Source organism: Camelus dromedarius, chromosome 13 (genome assembly GCF_036321535.1).
Source record: "Camelus dromedarius isolate mCamDro1 chromosome 13, mCamDro1.pat, whole genome shotgun sequence".
NCBI classification, from domain to species: Eukaryota; Metazoa; Chordata; class Mammalia; order Artiodactyla; family Camelidae; genus Camelus; species Camelus dromedarius.
The window spans coordinates 10,670,893-10,689,510 of record NC_087448.1 but is presented as its reverse complement, the minus strand read 5'-3'; the positions used below and the strand labels follow the sequence as shown (position 1 = coordinate 10,689,510).

General features: G+C 40.1%; 1 protein-coding gene across 1 annotated transcript in view; it reads left to right on the top strand.

Moving 5' to 3' along the window:
* IPO5 (importin 5) overlaps nt 1-7,631 on the top strand; it is a 37,855-nt gene extending 30,224 nt beyond the window's left edge. Inside the window, exons 20-26 of the mRNA XM_031466235.2 lie at nt 1,324-1,435; nt 1,521-1,576; nt 2,634-2,756; nt 3,665-3,884; nt 4,466-4,694; nt 6,083-6,224; nt 6,872-7,631. Of these exons, the coding sequence (XP_031322095.2) occupies nt 1,324-1,435; nt 1,521-1,576; nt 2,634-2,756; nt 3,665-3,884; nt 4,466-4,694; nt 6,083-6,224; nt 6,872-6,958 (969 nt within the window). The 3' untranslated portion in view covers nt 6,959-7,631. The remainder of the gene's footprint in view (nt 1-1,323; nt 1,436-1,520; nt 1,577-2,633; nt 2,757-3,664; nt 3,885-4,465; nt 4,695-6,082; nt 6,225-6,871) is intronic.
* Nucleotides 7,632-18,618: the final 10,987 nt, after the last annotated feature.

The following is an 18,618-nucleotide window of genomic DNA, read 5'->3' as shown; positions in this document are numbered from 1 at the left end:
GTTACTTTTTTTTAAGAGTAGATCCTCTTGTATTCCAGTCATTTTTTAAATTTTTTTTTTATTGAGGTATTGTCAGTTTACAATGTTGTGTCAGTTTCTAGTGTACAGCACAATTCTTCAGTCATACATGAATATTCATATATTCATTTTCATATTCTTTTTCACTATAAGCTACTACAAGATATTGAATATGTTTCCCTGTACTATGCAGTATAAACTTGTTTATCTATTTATATATACCAGTCAGTACATGCAAATCTCGAACTCCCAGTTTATCCCTTCCCACCCCCCACCCCTCCTGGCAGCCACATGTCTATATTCTATGTCTGTGAGTGTTTCTGTTTTATATATAAGTTCATTTGTCTTTTTTTTTTTTTTTTTTTTTTTTTAGATTCCACATATGAGTGATATCATATGATATTTTTCTTTCTGTTTCTGGCTTGCTTCACTTAGAATGACATTCTCCAAGGACATCCATGTTGCTGCAAATAGCATTATTTTATCACTTTTTATGGCTTGTATTCCAGTCTTGATTAGTTTCCATCATTTATGTTGTAATCTAACAACAGAAGCTTAGGTTTCATCTCCAGCTTGTGTCTAGTTTCTGTCCTGTTGTTTCTCCTAAATTCCTCTCTGTGTTTTCCCATTGCCAGATCTCTTTTTTGCTGTTGAAGCAGCCTCACTTGGTCTTCTCCAAAAGCCACTCCTTTTCCTCCCAGTTCATTCGTGTTTTCTCAAGCATTCACTTGCTCTTTGAGTCGCTCTCCTTCCCGTATTGTTGGTCACCCCTCTTGCTCACAGCTCCATAGCTTGCTCCACCATTAGGTTTAAAAATGCTTCAGCATCTCTATTTGTTCCTGTTTACACTCCTGAAGTTCAGATTTTCTTCCACCTTTCTGAAGAATACCTGCTTCCATGCTTTCACCCGTATCACTCCCTCTGCCTGTGATGCCCTTCCCTGGCAGACTTATCCTTTCTCCAGGGCCATCTTTGTACAGAGTTACGTGCGTAGTGATTGAGGTCCTTAGAAGCTGGTGGTGTTTCCCATCTTTGAATCCGCAGCACCTGGCGTAATTCCTGGCATTTAAGACGTGCTCAGGACATGTTTAAAAGGAAAAAAATTTTTTTTAATTCTTATTTTAAAATGCTGGCCTGGTAGCAAATATAAACCAAGTGTATCTACTCAATTGATCAGTAATCTTTCAGCTGTTGAGTTGCTTTAATTTTTCTCATACTTCCATGTGATTCTTAATAGAGTTTAACTTTTGACTCTAAAAACACTTAAATCTTATGGGTTGCTTGCTTTCCTCAACCTTGTTTTAGTGCATTGAAGTCATGGGAGATGGATGCCTTAATAACGAGCACTTTGAAGAGTTGGGAGGTATACTGAAAGCTAAACTTGAAGAACATTTTAAAAATCAAGAACTGCGGCAAGGTGAGTTCCTGTGCTTTTGTTTCTGAGTGTAATCCTTGACCATTTTGGTGACCATTAAAAAGGCATTTATTTGGGTGTGTTTTAGTTAAAAGACAAGATGAAGACTATGATGAACAGGTGGAAGAGTCACTACAAGATGAGGTAAATCATTCCCTTTGGAACTTAATTTACACGACCGTTTGCATCCAGAAGATTTTAAATGTTAAAGTTTCTGATTCATCTGACTTCTCATAAGTTGTATTTGTTAGTAATCTTTAACGGAAGAATCTGACATTTATTTCATTTATCAGAGAATAAGTAATTTGAAATCAGCTGATCTGTGTTTTGGGTGTGTGGGCATTTTGTTGTAACACCTCATGTAACAGCTGTTCGGAGTTGACCTCGTGTTTTCTTCTACATGCTCCTCACAATGACCGTTTGTATTTAGTGGTGGTTTCACCACTTTAAGGATGAGTGAACTCAAACTCAGATGGTAAATGATTGCCTCAAGCCACATGGTTGACAGTCTTAAGGCCAGATCTTTCTGTAACATCAACTGTCTTTCCACTGGCCTGCAGAATAGTGCAGATGTCCTTGTAAATGCCATGCATGCGGCGGTTGACGTAATTCTTCACCTTGTCACTTCGTCCTCGCACCATCAAACCACTTGCCACCGTCAAACATTTCAGCTGTGTGTTTAAGGTCTAGAGTGTGTGGCATGAGGCCATGCGGCGGACTGGTGCTGACACGTGCAGGCCGTCCCCAGTCCTCTGCAGGGTGCTCACCTGCTGACACTCTCATTGCTCCCAGGAATGAGGTGTTGTAAGTAACTGGCCCCACATCTCCCCACCATCCTGCTCCAAAATTAGAAACATTCTTACAGAAAAAAAACAAAATACTAAAGTAAAAACATTTCTGTTCCACAACTTTGAAGTTTGGGGTAATTTTTCAACCTTCTGTTTTTAAAATATGTTCCAAGAAAAGTCTTTGCAATAAGCACCGTATTCGCCACACCTTTCTTTCCATAGGCAGACAGGAGACGCGACGCCCACTCACTGAGGGAGCCTCAGTCTCTGGACTCTTGCTGTGCCCTTAAAGTGATGAGAAATTTGATTTTCTAATTTCTTAGATTTTTTAAAATAAATGTTAGTCTTAATAATAGTGAGGATACTTTTTAATATATGTGAAGTATATGTGTGTGTTTGTTTTCTTTTCTTAGGATGATAATGATGTTTATATTCTGACCAAAGTGTCAGACATTTTACACTCAATATTCAGCAGCTACAGGGAAAAAGTGTTACCATGGTTTGAACAGCTGCTTCCATTAATTGTCAACCTAATTGTAAGTGGTACCTCTCTTTGACAGTTTTTAGATAGTTGACCAGGAAATGTTTCATTACAGCATTTGAAACCTTAGACTTTCAAGTTAAAATGGATCTTAGAAATCATAGCCTTTCCACTGTACGTCTTTAATTGCACCAAGTTTACTGCATTGCCCTGGATGTCTTCTCACTCAGTATGTGTTTGAAGTTTGCTAATTAGCTTTTCCATAGTTCAGTTAATTTCTAATACATTCTGAAGACATACAAGTGATTTTTTGTTGTTTCAGAGTATTTGTACCCTGCTTAATAATTGAAAATAAAATGGTTACCTTTTTTTTTCCCCTGTGGACCCTAGAAAACTCAGTGATGATCCTTGTTATATACAACAAGCGATCAAGGGTTCTGGATGATACCTTCTATGTTCCATTTTTTTTTAATGTATTACAAATTAAAAGCAGCCATATGTTTATCTTTTTTTGGCTTTAAATTTTGTGTTTTATGATATTTAGTAGTGCAGTACATTTTTTAAAAAGACCGAGGCACATATGACATCCTGTTGAATCAGTAACTGTAAAATTAAATCTCTGCAGCTTTTACTATTGTGTTTTTTAAACACAGCATTGTCCTATCTCTTTTGTAAAGTGAATGTATATGCATTACTGCTTCTGTCAGTTCTTCCTGATACTTGGTAATGTCATATTGTGGAACTCTGTGACAAATCACACAATTCTTCTAAAGTTGTCTTTGTTAAATCAGTGTAGTAGTTTGAGGGTTGTTATTGACAAGAAGTGATTGTTACTATGTTGTTTTTCATTGTCTACACCAGGAATCACATGGGATGTGAGATGACAGTTATAGTGAATGTATATTTCTTTACAATCTTTATGTACTCCAGTATTCAAAGCCTAAAAGAGTTTCTCTTTTGTAGTGTCCACATAGACCATGGCCAGACAGACAGTGGGGATTGTGCATCTTTGATGATGTCATAGAACACTGTAGTCCAGCCTCATTTAAATACGCAGAATATTTCTTGAGGCCGATGCTCCAGTATGTGTGTGACAACAGCCCAGAAGTCAGGCAGGCAGCTGCGTACGGCCTCGGAGTCATGGCACAGTACGGTGGGGACAACTACCGTCCTTTTTGTACAGGTACTTGTGTTTATTTGGTTACATGAATTTCATCCCAGACATCCCTGTTGTCCCTGTCTTGTTTTCTTTTCTGCACCCGCAAACACTGTAAACTGCTTTGTTCTCTTTACTTTTTTCAAACACCTCACCTACAGCACTTAGGAATTTGCTGTCCTCATTCTCATAGAAATGGAAATGAAATCTGAGCGGAAGCACAGCCTCCTCACCCAGTCCCAGGGTCCAGTTCATTTGGGGCGTGGGAGGGTATGCTTTAAAACTCACTGGGGTTCCTGTAAGTTCAGTGCAGGAATATGGCTAAATGACTTTTAAAAGCTTAAGTACCCTGAGGTGATCGGAAGTGTAAATCTGGAGGCTGCTAACCTCTCAGGTCCCCAATAGTGGAGTGCGGTGCTCCTGCCCGCGCTCAGGCAGGCTCCCTTTCCCCTCGTCTGGGATTCTGTAGCCGAGAAAGCAAAACATTTCTTACACTTTAACATTTCTTCACTGTAATTCATAACTGGACCGAAGATACAAAGAAATATTTATGATCATTTGCATGAAAATACGAGGTCCTGACTGACTTTTTGTAACACTTATTTTAGAAGCACTTCCGCTGCTGGTGAGGGTTATTCAGTCCGCTGATTCTAAGACCAAAGAAAATGTCAATGCTACAGAGAACTGCATCTCGGCAGTGGGGAAAATTATGAAGTTCAAGCCTGACTGTGTGAACGTGGAAGAAGTCCTCCCACACTGGCTCTCTTGGCTTCCACTACATGAGGATAAAGAAGAAGCTGTCCAGACTTTCAATTATCTGTGCGACCTGATTGAAAGGTAAGAAAGGGACCGGATAGACCTTATTTCCTTCCCCTGTACATAAGACGGTGCTGCCTGTGCACAGCCCTCAGGTGTATACATTTATGATAATGCTGTCTTTATAGATCAGGTTAAGAAGCTGTATCACTGTTAAGCTTGCATTATAATCAGATCTAATTTTGAGTTATTCTTTTTGGGATTAAATTCAGTAGATGAGGCATTATAGAACATGAGGTTTAGAGAATATCCCCTGCTAACATTGTCTCGCACCCCACTCATTCGTTCATTTATCCTTTCACTCACTAGCTTGACTGAGGTATAATTGACATCGCTTATTAGTACAATGAGATCAAGGAACATTGTGAGTCCTGTTATTTGACCGTCTGGAATACTGGTGATTTTCTTTGGATTCAAAAATCCGTGGTGTAAGGGGAGTACACCAGATGGGGGTCACGCTCGGGCCACTGGTGTTAATGCTGTTTTGTGCTGGTGAATGGATCTAAGAATTGCAGCAACCTGGGGGCTGTAGAAGCTCAATCAAGGGTGTGTTCTGTGGTGGTCTGTTTTTTTCTAAGTCCAGCTTCCCCGAAGTATTGGTCATATCTAGACTCTCACTATTAATTACTGCTTTTAGCTCATGAATAAATTCAAGAGCTTCACCACTCGTCTCCTGGAGTTGGTAGAAATGGGCCAATGGCTGTGTTCTTTCATGCCTGTTTTAAGTCCTTATTTACACAAATCCTGTGAGTCTTCCCACTGAGATCGTCACCCAGGAGTATGACAGCCATCCTAGAGACTCCTTACCTGCTCCCGCCTTTGCAGTGACCAGTTCTCCATCGTGCTGTTTAATCAGCTCCTTTAGAAATAACTGCTCTGGAATTTTCTTAATGACAAAGACTGAAATTGTAATTAGATCACTGTTAGATTTCTTTCTATTAAAACTTAACTGGAGTTTATTTCCCTGCTCACGTTTAAACACATGTATATCCTTTTCAACTTCCAATGTATTTTAGAAACCATTTTGCTGTATTAAGTAAAATTTGTGTTATGAAACTGTTCTTTGTAACATTTTTTTAATAAGTCAAATTATTTTTAAAGCACTTAGAGCATTCTGTTGTTTACCCTTAAAATAGCCAGCAGTGATGAGCCAAGTAAGTTTTTTCGTTTGGTTGGTTTTGGTTTTGTTTCTCATTATTTACATGGGAAGAAACTGGAAAACTAATAAGTAAAATTAGCTGGTTTCCTCTTGCTGAATTTAAAAGGCAGTTAGCGTTAGTGAGTGCATGATCGTTGCATGAAGACCTAATAACAAACTTCAGTGTTGGAGGAAGGCTGTAGGAAAGTGAGTGCTTGAGTGATTTCTTCTTAGAATTTTCTTTTATAATGGTTTTCTTTTCTTTTGTCAGTAATCACCCAATTGTTCTTGGCCCAAACAATACCAATCTGCCCAAAATATTCAGTATAATTGCAGAAGGCGAAATGCATGAGGCAATTAAACATGAAGATCCTTGTGCCAAACGTCTGGCTAATGTAGTTCGCCAAGTACAGGTAAGCCGATTTGGTGAGATTGGGAACAAAGAACTAAGTTATTTGGGGTTTTTTTGGTTTTGTTTCTGTTTTTGTATTTTTCTCTATTAGAAGAAATAGAAATCCAATGAACTAAGGACATTTCATTTTTATACTCTCTTGTCATCAAGCCTCAGATGGATTGTACTTAATATAATCTACACATATATTCTCATAATTTATTAAAACTAAAACGTTCGTCTTAAATTTGAGACACTCTGAACCTTCCAGTAGTGCTTATTATTAGCACATACTCATTACGTAGAAGTTTTTCTGCAAATCTGTGAAAATAATAGGATGAAGTTTCAGTAGTAATAAGCTGTCAGCTACCAAAGTTTTAAAAATGGCTTTTCCTACCTAAATTCATGCATGTAGGTTACCAGAATGTGTCATCTGAAGCTAAAATGTAACTTAATCAGTGCAAAAATTAGTGAAGAAAACTTACTATAAATGAAATAAACTTTATGGAAATGAAAAGGTTTCTTGCTTTCACAATGATGTTCATCAAACGAATTTACTGGGAAGAAAAGTATTTTGTCATGATTATAATGTACCTAATGGTGATGATGAAAATACTTCCCAGTGACCGTATCACCGAATCTAAATCTGCGAAAATGTTCTTCCCCTAGACTTCCGGAGGACTGTGGGCTGAATGCATCGCGCAGCTCAGTCCCGGGCAGCAGGCAGCCATACAGGAGCTCCTGAACTCTGCTTGAAGGGCCTTAATATCACCACCAGAAAATAACTCCAAATAAACGTTTACCCTTTTGTTTAGGTTTCTTTGTTTTGTTTTTGAGCAAAAGAGAACGGTAGAGTTGTGTGTAGGCCATTCCTCTGCAAAGCCCCAACGGCAGGAGACGTGCGGTGGGTTTCAGGATGGTGTTTAAATGGATTTCTGTCACACCACTGAGGCAGCCCCCCGAGCCCGGCAGCAGCACTGAGGACTAGTTTTCTATTGGTGTAACCCACCCATGTGACGGTGAAAGGGAAATAAAATTAATTTTTCTCGTTAGATAAAAGGAGATCTAAGACAAAACAGCTTTAAGATCAGTTCAGCGTAGATGTGTGTTAAAACAAATTGCTACACACCTCGTGTTAATTCTCTTCATTGGAGTGTGAGTCTTTTTGTAGGGTAGAAAGAAGCCTTCTGCCCAGCAAAGCAGATCCCAAAATTGGCACAATGCTGCAGACAAGAACAGTAAGCATGAAGATGCTATTTTATGTCACTTTCAGCTCTTTTGCCCAAAAGGCTTATGCAGTGTCTCAGCTTGGAAAGCTTTTCAGCTTCCAGCCCTTGAATGTGAAGCGTCGTTGGCATGTCTGGCAGTGGTCTCATTCACTCCTCAATAAACAGCATTGAAATACAACAAAAGTATGTGTAAAAACTCAGTCCTGTCTGGCTTTGATTCATTTAATGTTTTTAATATAAGAAGAATATTTTTTAAAGTAATAAAGATGGCTCTGAATTTTATTTCCCCCTAATATTTTCTTTGTGCAATTCAAACATAAAAGCCTCTAGTTTTTACCATCTTCCACTTTAACTTAAGCTAAGTTATGATACGCCTACTCTGTTCGCAATCGGTGTGCAAATTTCAACCAGTGGTTTTACAGCTAGCATTGTTCATGTTAGATGAAGATTTGGCTTCGTATTTTCATTGCAAATTGTAATTGCTGTGGAGCCACACACAACTTTTAAACTTTTAATTTTATGATAAGTATTATGGCTAAAATTATTTACTGATAAATTCAGTAAAATGTGTGAATGTTTTTTCCTTTATGTATTAACCTCATAGCAGTAAATGACTTGCTGTTGTTTCTTTGAATTTTTAAGAGGTCTTATTAGATTTCTGTTGAAACTCCAGTGTTAACATTTTTATAGTTTGTACTGAATTTAACCGTGATACACAAATGAATTTTATGCCTAGATCAGAATTTAAAATTAAAGGTTTTTTCTTTAAATGATTTGCATTACTTTATTGAAACTGAATCTGAAATGGAACAGAAAGTAGAATAAATTACATTGAGATGGTTTGGTTGGGAGCAAATACCCTTTGTGTGTACTTTCAGTTTTCAGCCCAGAAACTTTGGTATCTGGTCAGACGCCATGTTGAAAGACTCCTCCAGCACGATCATTGCTTTAGTGGGTACCAGTTTGACTTGTAACGTGTGTTGGGTGGTATTTAAAGCTGCTTTATAGCTTGTTTTCCTGTTGGAGTACGGACAACCCCTCTCTACGTATATGGAATACCGTTTGAAAAGCCAATTTGTGTACTCATGCCAATCACCTGGAGCAATTTAGGTTTGTTTTTATTTTTTATTGCTATACTTAAAACATGTTAAAAATGTGGTGTGCCTGCCTAAGTTGACATGGAAGTATGAGCAGAGGGTGGGGACACGTGTTTTGGAGAATCTGATGTTTGCAGAGCACTGTGCAATATACTAAGCACTTACGGCTTAGAACCTCCTAGCTTCCACTTTAAACCTCGGTGGGAAAAGTAAAAAGTACCAAAAAGTTCATCCTTGAGAGAGGTAACTGGGTGCAAATTAACCAGTTGCAGACTGACTGCATCCTTCTCAATAGAAGTAGAAAAACAAGTAATGTGAACTGAATCAAGTTAATCAGGGAACGTTGGCATTAAAGACAGTTAATGTGGCATGATCCTGAAACCCAGGGCTTGTAGCTGACTGTAACATGAACCTACAGTTATTTGGAATTACCTGGGAAAAGATTTTTAATAGAGAAGATGAAAATTTATGTTTTTTTCGTTTTGTACCAAATTTAGTGGCCCGGTGGCCTCGCGTGTCAGCCAGTAATGATATGTTTATGAATTCGGGCTATTTCTGGAGGAGAAAAAATGTGTGTGGCTCTTAAATTTTCTGGGTGTTTTGTAACAGGATTAAGTTACATGCACAAGTGTTAGAAATTTTTAGCATAATTCACTTGGAATTTTTTTTAATGCTGTAAATTTTAAAGTAAAATTGTCTTAAAGCTCATTTGACATTTGTGTAATGAGAGGCGACTTTATTGACTCAGTAGTTGTAGTTTGACTAAAAACCATCAGTAAATACATAAGCAAATACTCTTGATGCACCTGGTCTCATAATGAATAAGGGGGGTGCATATTTACGGTGCTGGAAGCATTATATCTTTATGATCTAATCTTAAGTGATTGCCTGTCTGTAGTTACAAGCAATCTGAAAGGCTAAGGCACTACATAAATGATTTACTTAGTAATCAGTACTGCTTCATTCTGCCTGCGAGTATTGTGGCAAACAGTCTGGCTCTCATCTTGTTCGGCGGAAATCACTGTGTTCCTTTTACAGTGCTTGCCTCAAAGAAGTCATAGCCAAAACCTGCCATCTTTTATGTTCTCAGCCCTTAAAGTATGAGTACCACTGTTTTAGAAAAAAGTAAATTATCTGCAAGTAGCAGGCTTGGATTTCTCCTTCCAACACTCAAAATTCTGACCAGGTTGCGGGAGGTAGGCAGTTAACTCTCAAACCATCCCGGACTGAGTCACCTACCCTGCCCCTCCCTTTTTTGTTTTTAACACACCTGTAATCATGACAATCATTTGCTAGACTTTATTTGGGCATGTTTTTTCTGTTATATATTTGAGTAGATGAATACAAACACTGAAGATTAATTATAGCTTAATTACTCATTTCTTAATGAACCCCAAAGCAAGTGCAATGTAGTTTTTATGTAAAACAACACAAAAATTGGTTTTTTTAAATTCCAGTTAAGGTAGCAGAATCTAATTCTGAAATGTGCCTTGATGATTCTGACTCATTGTATGGTTCTTGATCTATATACATTTCTGTTCTCTTGACTAGCATCCAGACTGTAGTGCACATCAGGACCAGTGCCATTTGCTATAGATTATAAATTATTTCCCCTACTTGCCTGAGATTTTCATAACAAATGGGTAGAAAGTGCAGAAATTTTGAATTACAGCCTGACAACATCTGGTGGTCTTAAGGGTACCCAGTGAAAGATGGTGGTATTGAATGGTGAAGACCAGGGGTCAGCAAAGTTTTTCTATAAAGAACTCTGAATAGTCAATATTTTAGCTCTGTAGGCTCTGTCACGACTACTTAGCTGCTGTTTTAGACAATGCTCAGCAAATGGGTGTGGCTGTGTCTCAGTAAACCCTAGAGAAATAGGCTGGCCATAATTTGCTGACACCTAATTAAAACCTTTGACTGCTTGAGTTCTAAAATCACTCTTTGTGTACTGAGACCTTGGACAGGTTAACCTCTGTGCCTTAGTTGCCTTCTCTTTAAAATAGGAATAGTAATAGTACCTACATTATAGAGGATTTAAATGAATTTAAAAGCCAGGCATGGTGTTGGCAATCATCATTACTGAAATTCCCTTAATTTTTCAAAGTAATTCGAGCATTTTTTTTTGCAAATTCCCTGATGAGCCTCAGTGTTGAGATAAAGCCTAGAAAGTTGTGGGAAACAGCAGAAGCTTTGCAGAGTCAGTGGACTTGTACTCTGAACATATTTGGCCAATGGAAACTCAATTTTACTTGCGTGGCACTGAGTGGCTGGTGTTTGAAGATCCTGACCTGCACGTGGCATGGCCCCTCAGTGCACCCACTACCTCATCTGCACTACCGCCTGGAAAAATAGCAGTTTGTCCCCAACTGGGGAAGAAGTTCAGCTGGACTGAGTGCAAACACTGGTCAGTTCTGTACCCTGGACTCCAGGTCACCAGGGACTTCTGCCCTCTGGAACACTGACCAGAACCTGGCACCTGTGCAGGATGAGGTCACTGCAGCTGCCACACGAGGGCGTGGAGAGCTGGCCACCTGCCCTCTCGTCACCCTGCCCCACTGCTTACCAGTCTGGGCCCTTGGTGAACTCCTTAACCTCTGTGCCTCGGTCCTCACTTGTAAAACAGCTCAACAGTGCCCCCTGCATGGGGTGGCTGTGAGGCTTGAGGTAGTAATAGGTATGAAGCACCTAAATCGGTGCCTGGCAGTGCAAGTTGGCTGTTAGGAGTGAGTACTCGTGTTTGAAGAGATGGAATTAAACTTGGATTGCATTTGTTTTTACAATTGATCAACAATGTCCTGAAATACTCCATGGGCAATGGAAGCAGTACTTACTACCAAACAAGAATCCAGTCAAGAATTGAGTTAAGCTATGTTACAAAACCTACGATGGCCTGAGCGCAAGTGCCGAGCAAAACACATGGTCTGCCTGCTGTTGGGAACGCATCCTGGAATTCCAGGGCAAGGAAGAGCAGAGGGAGCAGAGTGTGTAATACAGGAAATCAGGGAAGTAACAGCCATTAGGCAGTACTAATTAGGCTGTGTCCAGTGGCCTCAACCCAGGTGCTCTAGCAAACTGCATCGGACACACAATCTACCCTCTCCTAGTCATGGGAAAGCCCTCCCTGGGTCAAGGCGTTCTCTCCAGCCTTGCCACCATGATTGGGACTGCCTTGGGGCTGTGTCCCAGAGATGCCTACGGTGGAGCATTTGGGACCAGTACGTAGCATGTGCTGCCTTGGAGGGTGGAGGAGCCAGCAGGGTCAGAAGGCCAGGAAGGCTGGGTCTCAGCCCTCTCCCCACACGTCTGGTTCCAGCCAGGGAGGGTGTTGCTACCAAGTCATTATTGGGTTGACAGTGAAGGGAAAATGTGCTAAATTGTAGCCTATTTAGGAACTTGGCCCCAACCCCAGGTTCAGTTACAGTCTGGTTTCACCTCCTCGTGGGGCTGGTGGTCTGGGGTTTGTGTCTGTCTCCGCTGTGTGTGATTGCTGCTTGCCATTAAATTTCACGCTCCTGGAGTTTTCTCCAACTCTCCCCCCTCGCAGGAACAGTGTGCAGTTTTAAACAGCCATTAAAATAAAGCCCCCTTTGACCAGGAAATAATGTATGTATAAGGTTATGACTCTACTGCATTTGCTTAAAAGCACACACACATTTAAAGTTCACTATTAAAGGGCCGCAAAAGAGAGTTCTGTTTTACGGAAAATATAGCGCATCAATGTTTTTAGTGTTCGTGAGTTGGGCCTCATGGGGAAAGGTTACCACTATTGTAAATGATCAATAAGCCATAAGACAGAAGAAGCTCACATTGTAGCTGCCATTTCAAGAAGAAAGTAAGAATACAAAGTAGCAACAGAAATTTGACACATAATGGATTGAAATAATAACTAATCGTTTCTTAAGAGAGCAGTGGCTTACAAGAGCAGGAGTGAAGGATGGGAAGGCAGAATGAAGGTTGCGTGTGAGGGTACTAATTCATTTTTTTGTTTTGCAAAAGGGATCACCCCTTGCTTCCCTCCCAAGTTAGAAACTTCATGGTCTCTGTCAGCCGAGGTGTGAGTGAGGGGCCCTTTGCTGGCCTTCAGGGACCCCCTCACCCTGCAGGAACTTGCTTCCCCCAAGCAGCCCAGCTCAGTGTGGCGGCCAGCTCCTCGAGGTCATTCCCGAGGGCCTGCAGAGCTGGAGGGACAGGCAGCGGGGCCCAATTCCATCCCCGCATCCGAATCTCACCAGATACTTTCGGCCCCAACTCCCCACCTCATAAGGGAGCCCTGGACCCACAGGCTTCCTGTCTGAAAACTGCCTCCACCTGCAGGTAAGGACTGTGTCCCTGTGCACCCACTTCTGCTTTATTACACAGCATAAGGAGGGCGTTTGCTTCTTTCCAGAACCTGTTTTCATTGCAAATGTCCCACCTTGGCCTTTGAGCTGTCTAGAATAGATTGTTAATTCCGTACAGTTTCTTTTAGATGCTCCACAGGCTTTCTCTGATTTGTTTCTGGGGAGAGTTCTGATGAGGATTCAACAGAATAATGTAAACCAGCGTGCTGAGTGCTGGGCGGGAGGAGCGGGGACATGGGCTGTGTCTATCGTGACAGCTACACCCAGGCCCTGGGGTTCAGCCCCTCATGACGCGAACATTCCAGAAACCAACCACGATTGAGAGCCTACTAATAGTCTGAGCTTCCTGCTTCTGAACATTTTGCTGGAAATATTTTCATTATTGATGAAAAGACCCTTGACATACTTTCTCAAATCAGATAGGGGCCGCTGAGTAAGGAAGGAACCCTCCCTCTTCCTTTAGTTTTCAGACGTTACAAAATATGTGGGTATTTTGAGAAAAGGCCCAAATTCTGGAGAGCCTTTAATTTTTTAAAATTACTTTTTACACAAAGGACCACCTGTATCTGGTTCAAAATTTAAGATTTATAAAACATCAGTGCAAAGCCTCTTCCCACACTTGCCCCTCAGCCACCTCCACCCCTCACCACACCTCCACAAGGCTTTCCTTGTGGAAGAAAAATATACAGCCTTGGTCCCACCAGAACATTTCTGCTTTATGCAATTCATAATCTCCTTCTGGAAGGAAATCAGCATTCCTGATGAAATGCATGCATGTCTTTCTGTGGATATCAGTTGGGTTAAGGTTAGTCTGAGAAATGATCCACCCACCTAGGTAACCCAGCCTGAATCCTTTACCAGGACATTTGGGTTATCCTTTTTTTTTTATTCCTAATAAGTGAGTATCCAACCTAATTTTTTTTTTTTTTTTTTTTTTTTTTTGGCCTCTAAATACCTCTGCTGTAAAAGGATCTTTGCAACTGGTCTTCTTGAGGTCTTTGCCTTGCTGTAAGTTTATAATAAAATTCCAACATAATTAAATTATCTGAAAATGATTTTTTAAAACATTCTCCCCAGAAGAAAAAATTATCTATTTTTATGTATCCTTCCAGGGTTATGCATATTCAAATACCTTTTTGGAATAAAAGTAATATCATTTTGGCTAGGAATTAATTCTAAATATCCAACTCTGTTAAAAATGGAGTTTAAATATCTTTTGCCCTTTCCAATAAATGAAGGTATATAAATTGTTAATGTGCAGTACTGGTTACCATCAAAATGTTACAGCTCGATTGTTATATTGATTTACCTCATTTCATCTTGAAGTGACATCAGGCTAAATATCCTTTTATTATTAAAGCAGCATAAAAAGTTCCACTCTCTTTAGGGAGCATCTTTTCAAGTATGCATTTTCATGAATTAATTATCCTATTTATTTCCTTTTATTTTTAAAAAATTTAATAACATTCTGTTTTTCAAATATTTATTTTTGTGGTTGCCTGCTCTTTGTAATAGCAAGTGATACTGGTTTTTCATTTATGATAATGATTTTCAGGAGGGGAGGATATAGCTCAAGTGGTAGAGCGCATGCCTAGCATGCATGAGGTCGTGGGTTCAATCCCCAGTAGCTCCTCCAAATATGAAGAAATAAATAAACCTGATTACCTCCCCCTCATAGAAAAAAAAAAAGTCTGAGATATGATAATGACTTTCAAACTTTCTTTAGAAAAAAACTTTTAAAAAGTCACTGGGTTGACTTTTTAACTCCGTGTAAACGGAGGCACCATTGCTCTGAGGGTGTGGCACGTATGTAGATGGTACTCGTGAGTGAAGCTCAGGAGACACTTTTTCTCGGCGGTGTGCGATGCAGGCGTAGAGGTTGGAGGAGTTTTGTTCCCCTTGGGAGAAATACAGTGCAGTGACTCTCTGCCGGATTAGATGGACAAGACGCAGCAAGGAGAGCATGGCTCAGCGGGCGAGAGGCTTGAGGACGTGAACCAGACGAAGACCACAGAACAGTACAGGTTTGTGGGGATTGTTTACTTTTTATTTTAAAATAATTTTCAATTTACAAGAAAATGAAAAAAAAAGTACAAAAAAAGCCCCATGTGTCTTTTATCCATATTTTAACATATTGTGACATTTTCTCTCCCTTCTGAATCCCTTGAGAATGACGACGACTCCTTGACTAATCTCTAATCAGGCTCCTCCAGGCCCCCTCCCTCACCTACACCTTGATGTGCAGACTTCCACGTTCCTCTGCATTGTCCCGTTTTAGCAAGAATCCTGCCAAGTCCGTTTACCCACCCTCAGTACCTGATCAGGTTCCACATCCTCCACCACCTCCCAGGTGATGTCTGATCACCCAGCCTGCCTTCGGCAAGAATGCTATATGGGTTGGTTCAGCCAAAACCCCGCTTACCCCTCCCTGATGTTTCCACTGAGTAGTTTCCCCTCCACACATCCCAACCCGGCTCCTTGGCTGTAAATTACCTCCTGTCCTTGCTCGAGTCAGAGTTGGGCGCAATCTCTCCCCCACTGCAAGACCTGTCACCTATCACAGTGGTGCCCCTGCATAACATCTGCCTCACCTCCTCCAGCAAGTGTCATGAATAACTTTTCCTTTAACAAGAATGAGTTGCAAAATTATAACCCTTCGTTCCTTATTATTTCAGCATCTCTCTCCGAAGAATCAAGACATTTCCTTACATATCCGCAGTATAGTCATTTCCAGGAAATCTAACATTGCTACACTGGTAACTACTACAATGTCCATATTGGAGCTTCGCTGATTGTGCTGGTTATTTACTTAGGGTCTCTCAGCTCCCAGCTTATCTTTCTCTGCTCTCTTCTGATACTGGAGCTGGGACCTTGCTAAGTGCATTTTGGAGGACTCAGTTGCTAGCTGGCTTCTGTTAGGACCTGACGGATGGAAGGCGCTGGTGGGAGACTGAAGGAGAGAGAAGGGGCATGCTTCCCATTCCAGCTCTGGGGAGCACCCCTCTAGTGGCAGAAGAAGGTAACAACGTCAAGCTCCAGTTTCCCTGGGTCTTTGCAGCATCAGCATGCATGTGTCTCCACCCCACTCTGCCCCCCAGGAGTCTGGCATCATCCTTTGGACCCCTCTTCCATGCTCTGGTTCTGGCTGTCCCAGCCCTTCCTTTGTGCTCCTCAGCCCTGGCCTGATAGCTACTTCCTGGGGTATTCATATCCCAGTTAGCTCAGCCCTCAGCATGACAGCAGCTTCATGAATTTACCAATATTTCACTATCCCATTCTGTACTCTTTCTGCTTTTTTTTTTTTTTTTTTGCCTTTTGTCCCATTTCTTTAATTGAATTTTTTTGTGATGGTAAAATACACACAACTTTAAAGTTACCATTTTTAAGGTAGAGTTTAGTAGTGTTAAGAGTATTTACGTTGTGGGTACCAACATCTGAGCTTGGGGGTACTTGAGTCAGCTCTGCCTTCACACTAGAATACATGATTTTTAACTCCTATCTTCAAGGCTCACAAAGAGCAGGTACTCGATGAATTGCTTGACTGGAAGGATGAATGGAAAACAGAAGAGTGAAAGAATGAATGTGTGCATTTTTGTACAGATCATAGTGCACAGTATTGGAAAAAGCATGGAATTTTTGTTAACCTCAATCTCTTTTATTGAAGTACAGCTGATTTACATTATTATATTTGTTTCAGGTGTATAGCATAGTGATTCAATATTTTTATAGATTATACTCCATTTAAAGTTATTATAAAATAATGGCTACAATTCGCTGTGCAGTACAATATATCCTGTTCCTTATCTATTTTATACATAGTAATTTGTATCCCCTAATTCCATTCCCCTTTCTTGTCCCTCCCTCCATCGCTCTCCCCACTGGAATCCACTATTTTGTTTTCTGTATCTGTGAGTCTATTTCTGTTTTGCTATATACATTCATTTTACTTTTTGATTCCACATATAAATGATAACTAACAGTGTTTGTTTTTCTCTGTCTGACTTATTTCATTAAGCATAATACCCTCTAGGTCCATCTACATTGTTGCAAATGGCAGAATTTCATTTTTATGGCTGAATAATATTCCACTGTATATTTATACCACATCTCCTTTATCCATTCATCTGTTGATAAATGCTTGGGTTCCTTCTGTATCTTGGCAATTGTAAATAATGCTACTGTGAACATTGGGTGCACCTATCTTTTCAAATTAGTGTTTTCATTTTCTTTGGATATATACCCAGGAATAGAATGGCTGGATCATGTGGTAGTTCTATTTTTAGTTTTTTGAGGAACCCCCATACTGTTTTCCATAGCAGCTGCACCAATTTATATTCCCATCAACAATGCACAAGGTTTCCCTTTTCTCCACACCCTCACCAACATTTGTTATTTGTTGACTTTTTGATGAGGAAAAAGCATGAACTTTAAAGTCAGTCCAACCTGGATTTGAATTGCATGTACCCTCTTTATTAGTTGTGTGGATTTGGAAGATTACTTGGTTTCACAGCCTCTCTACCTCAGCTTGCTCATTGGCAGATGGGAAAATACCTGCTTTGCTAGGTGGCTATGAGAATTCAGTGAGGTCAGAAGTGCAGAAGTTCTGGCAAAGGATGGGTACACGGCCAGGCCAGCTCTCTCCCCATCCCTCCCACAGATACGTCATGCTTACATAACCAGAGTGGGGCCTGTTTACAGTACTGATCACCAATATCTTACATGACCTAAAGCTGACATTTTACAATGTCTAATAAATTCCTTTTTTTCAGAACAAAAATTTAGTTGATAGGGTGATGGTGGACACAGTAAAATAATAATCAAAATGGAACTTAATTGTGGAAAATTGATAATGTGGATATCATAAAACCTAACAACATTAGGAAGAAAAGTTTTGCTCTTTTACCTTAAAGAGTACACAAAATATATTTTTTAATTATACATTGTAAAGATACATCATCCCTGAATTATGCTCATGGGACATAACAACCACTCCACTAAATATGTGTGTGGAAGATAATATTACTATTTTTTTTAAAAATCGATACTGCACTGTGAGCAGCTTATGTATAGTTTTTATATTCTTTTTTTGGGGTGGCATTTTTGGTTATTGAAAAATCTGTCTCCCCAGAGAAAAATGTGAGAACCTTGAGGGGGCAGCAGAGGCGCGTCACTGCTTTAAAGAGTTAGAGAACAATGACTTTCGAGTTTCATCATTTTGGAGAAAAAATACTAACCTGTATTGAAGCTGTTTCTAAAAAAGATACCAATTATGTTAGAAACACCTCAGCACCTCTTCAGTGAGGTGTATAAAGTGGCTGCTGTTCCCTGTTACTGGTCATGACCACACCTGCATCCTTCCATGGTCAACTTTCAGAGCCAAAATGGGGAAGGAATGCTGATCATCATGCATTAGAGCCCTTGGGGCAGAGAAGATAGCAAAGGATTCTCAAGGGGAATGATTCATTCCTGGGCTAATTATTAGTGTGTTTCTATCATCTCTTCTGACCCTCCTCCATTGTTGGGACAGATAATGTAATTAACAACATCACCTTGGTAAGGCTTACATCCTCGGCTGCTATTTACTTAAAATTATTTTGAAAATTTACCACATTGGAGGATTTTGCAAAAAGAAAAAAAAATCTTTCTAAACATTCAGTACCTAATGTCAACTATTATATGCTGTGATGGTTAATTTTACATGTCAACTTGACTGGGCTAAGCGATGCCCAGACTGCTGGTAAAACATC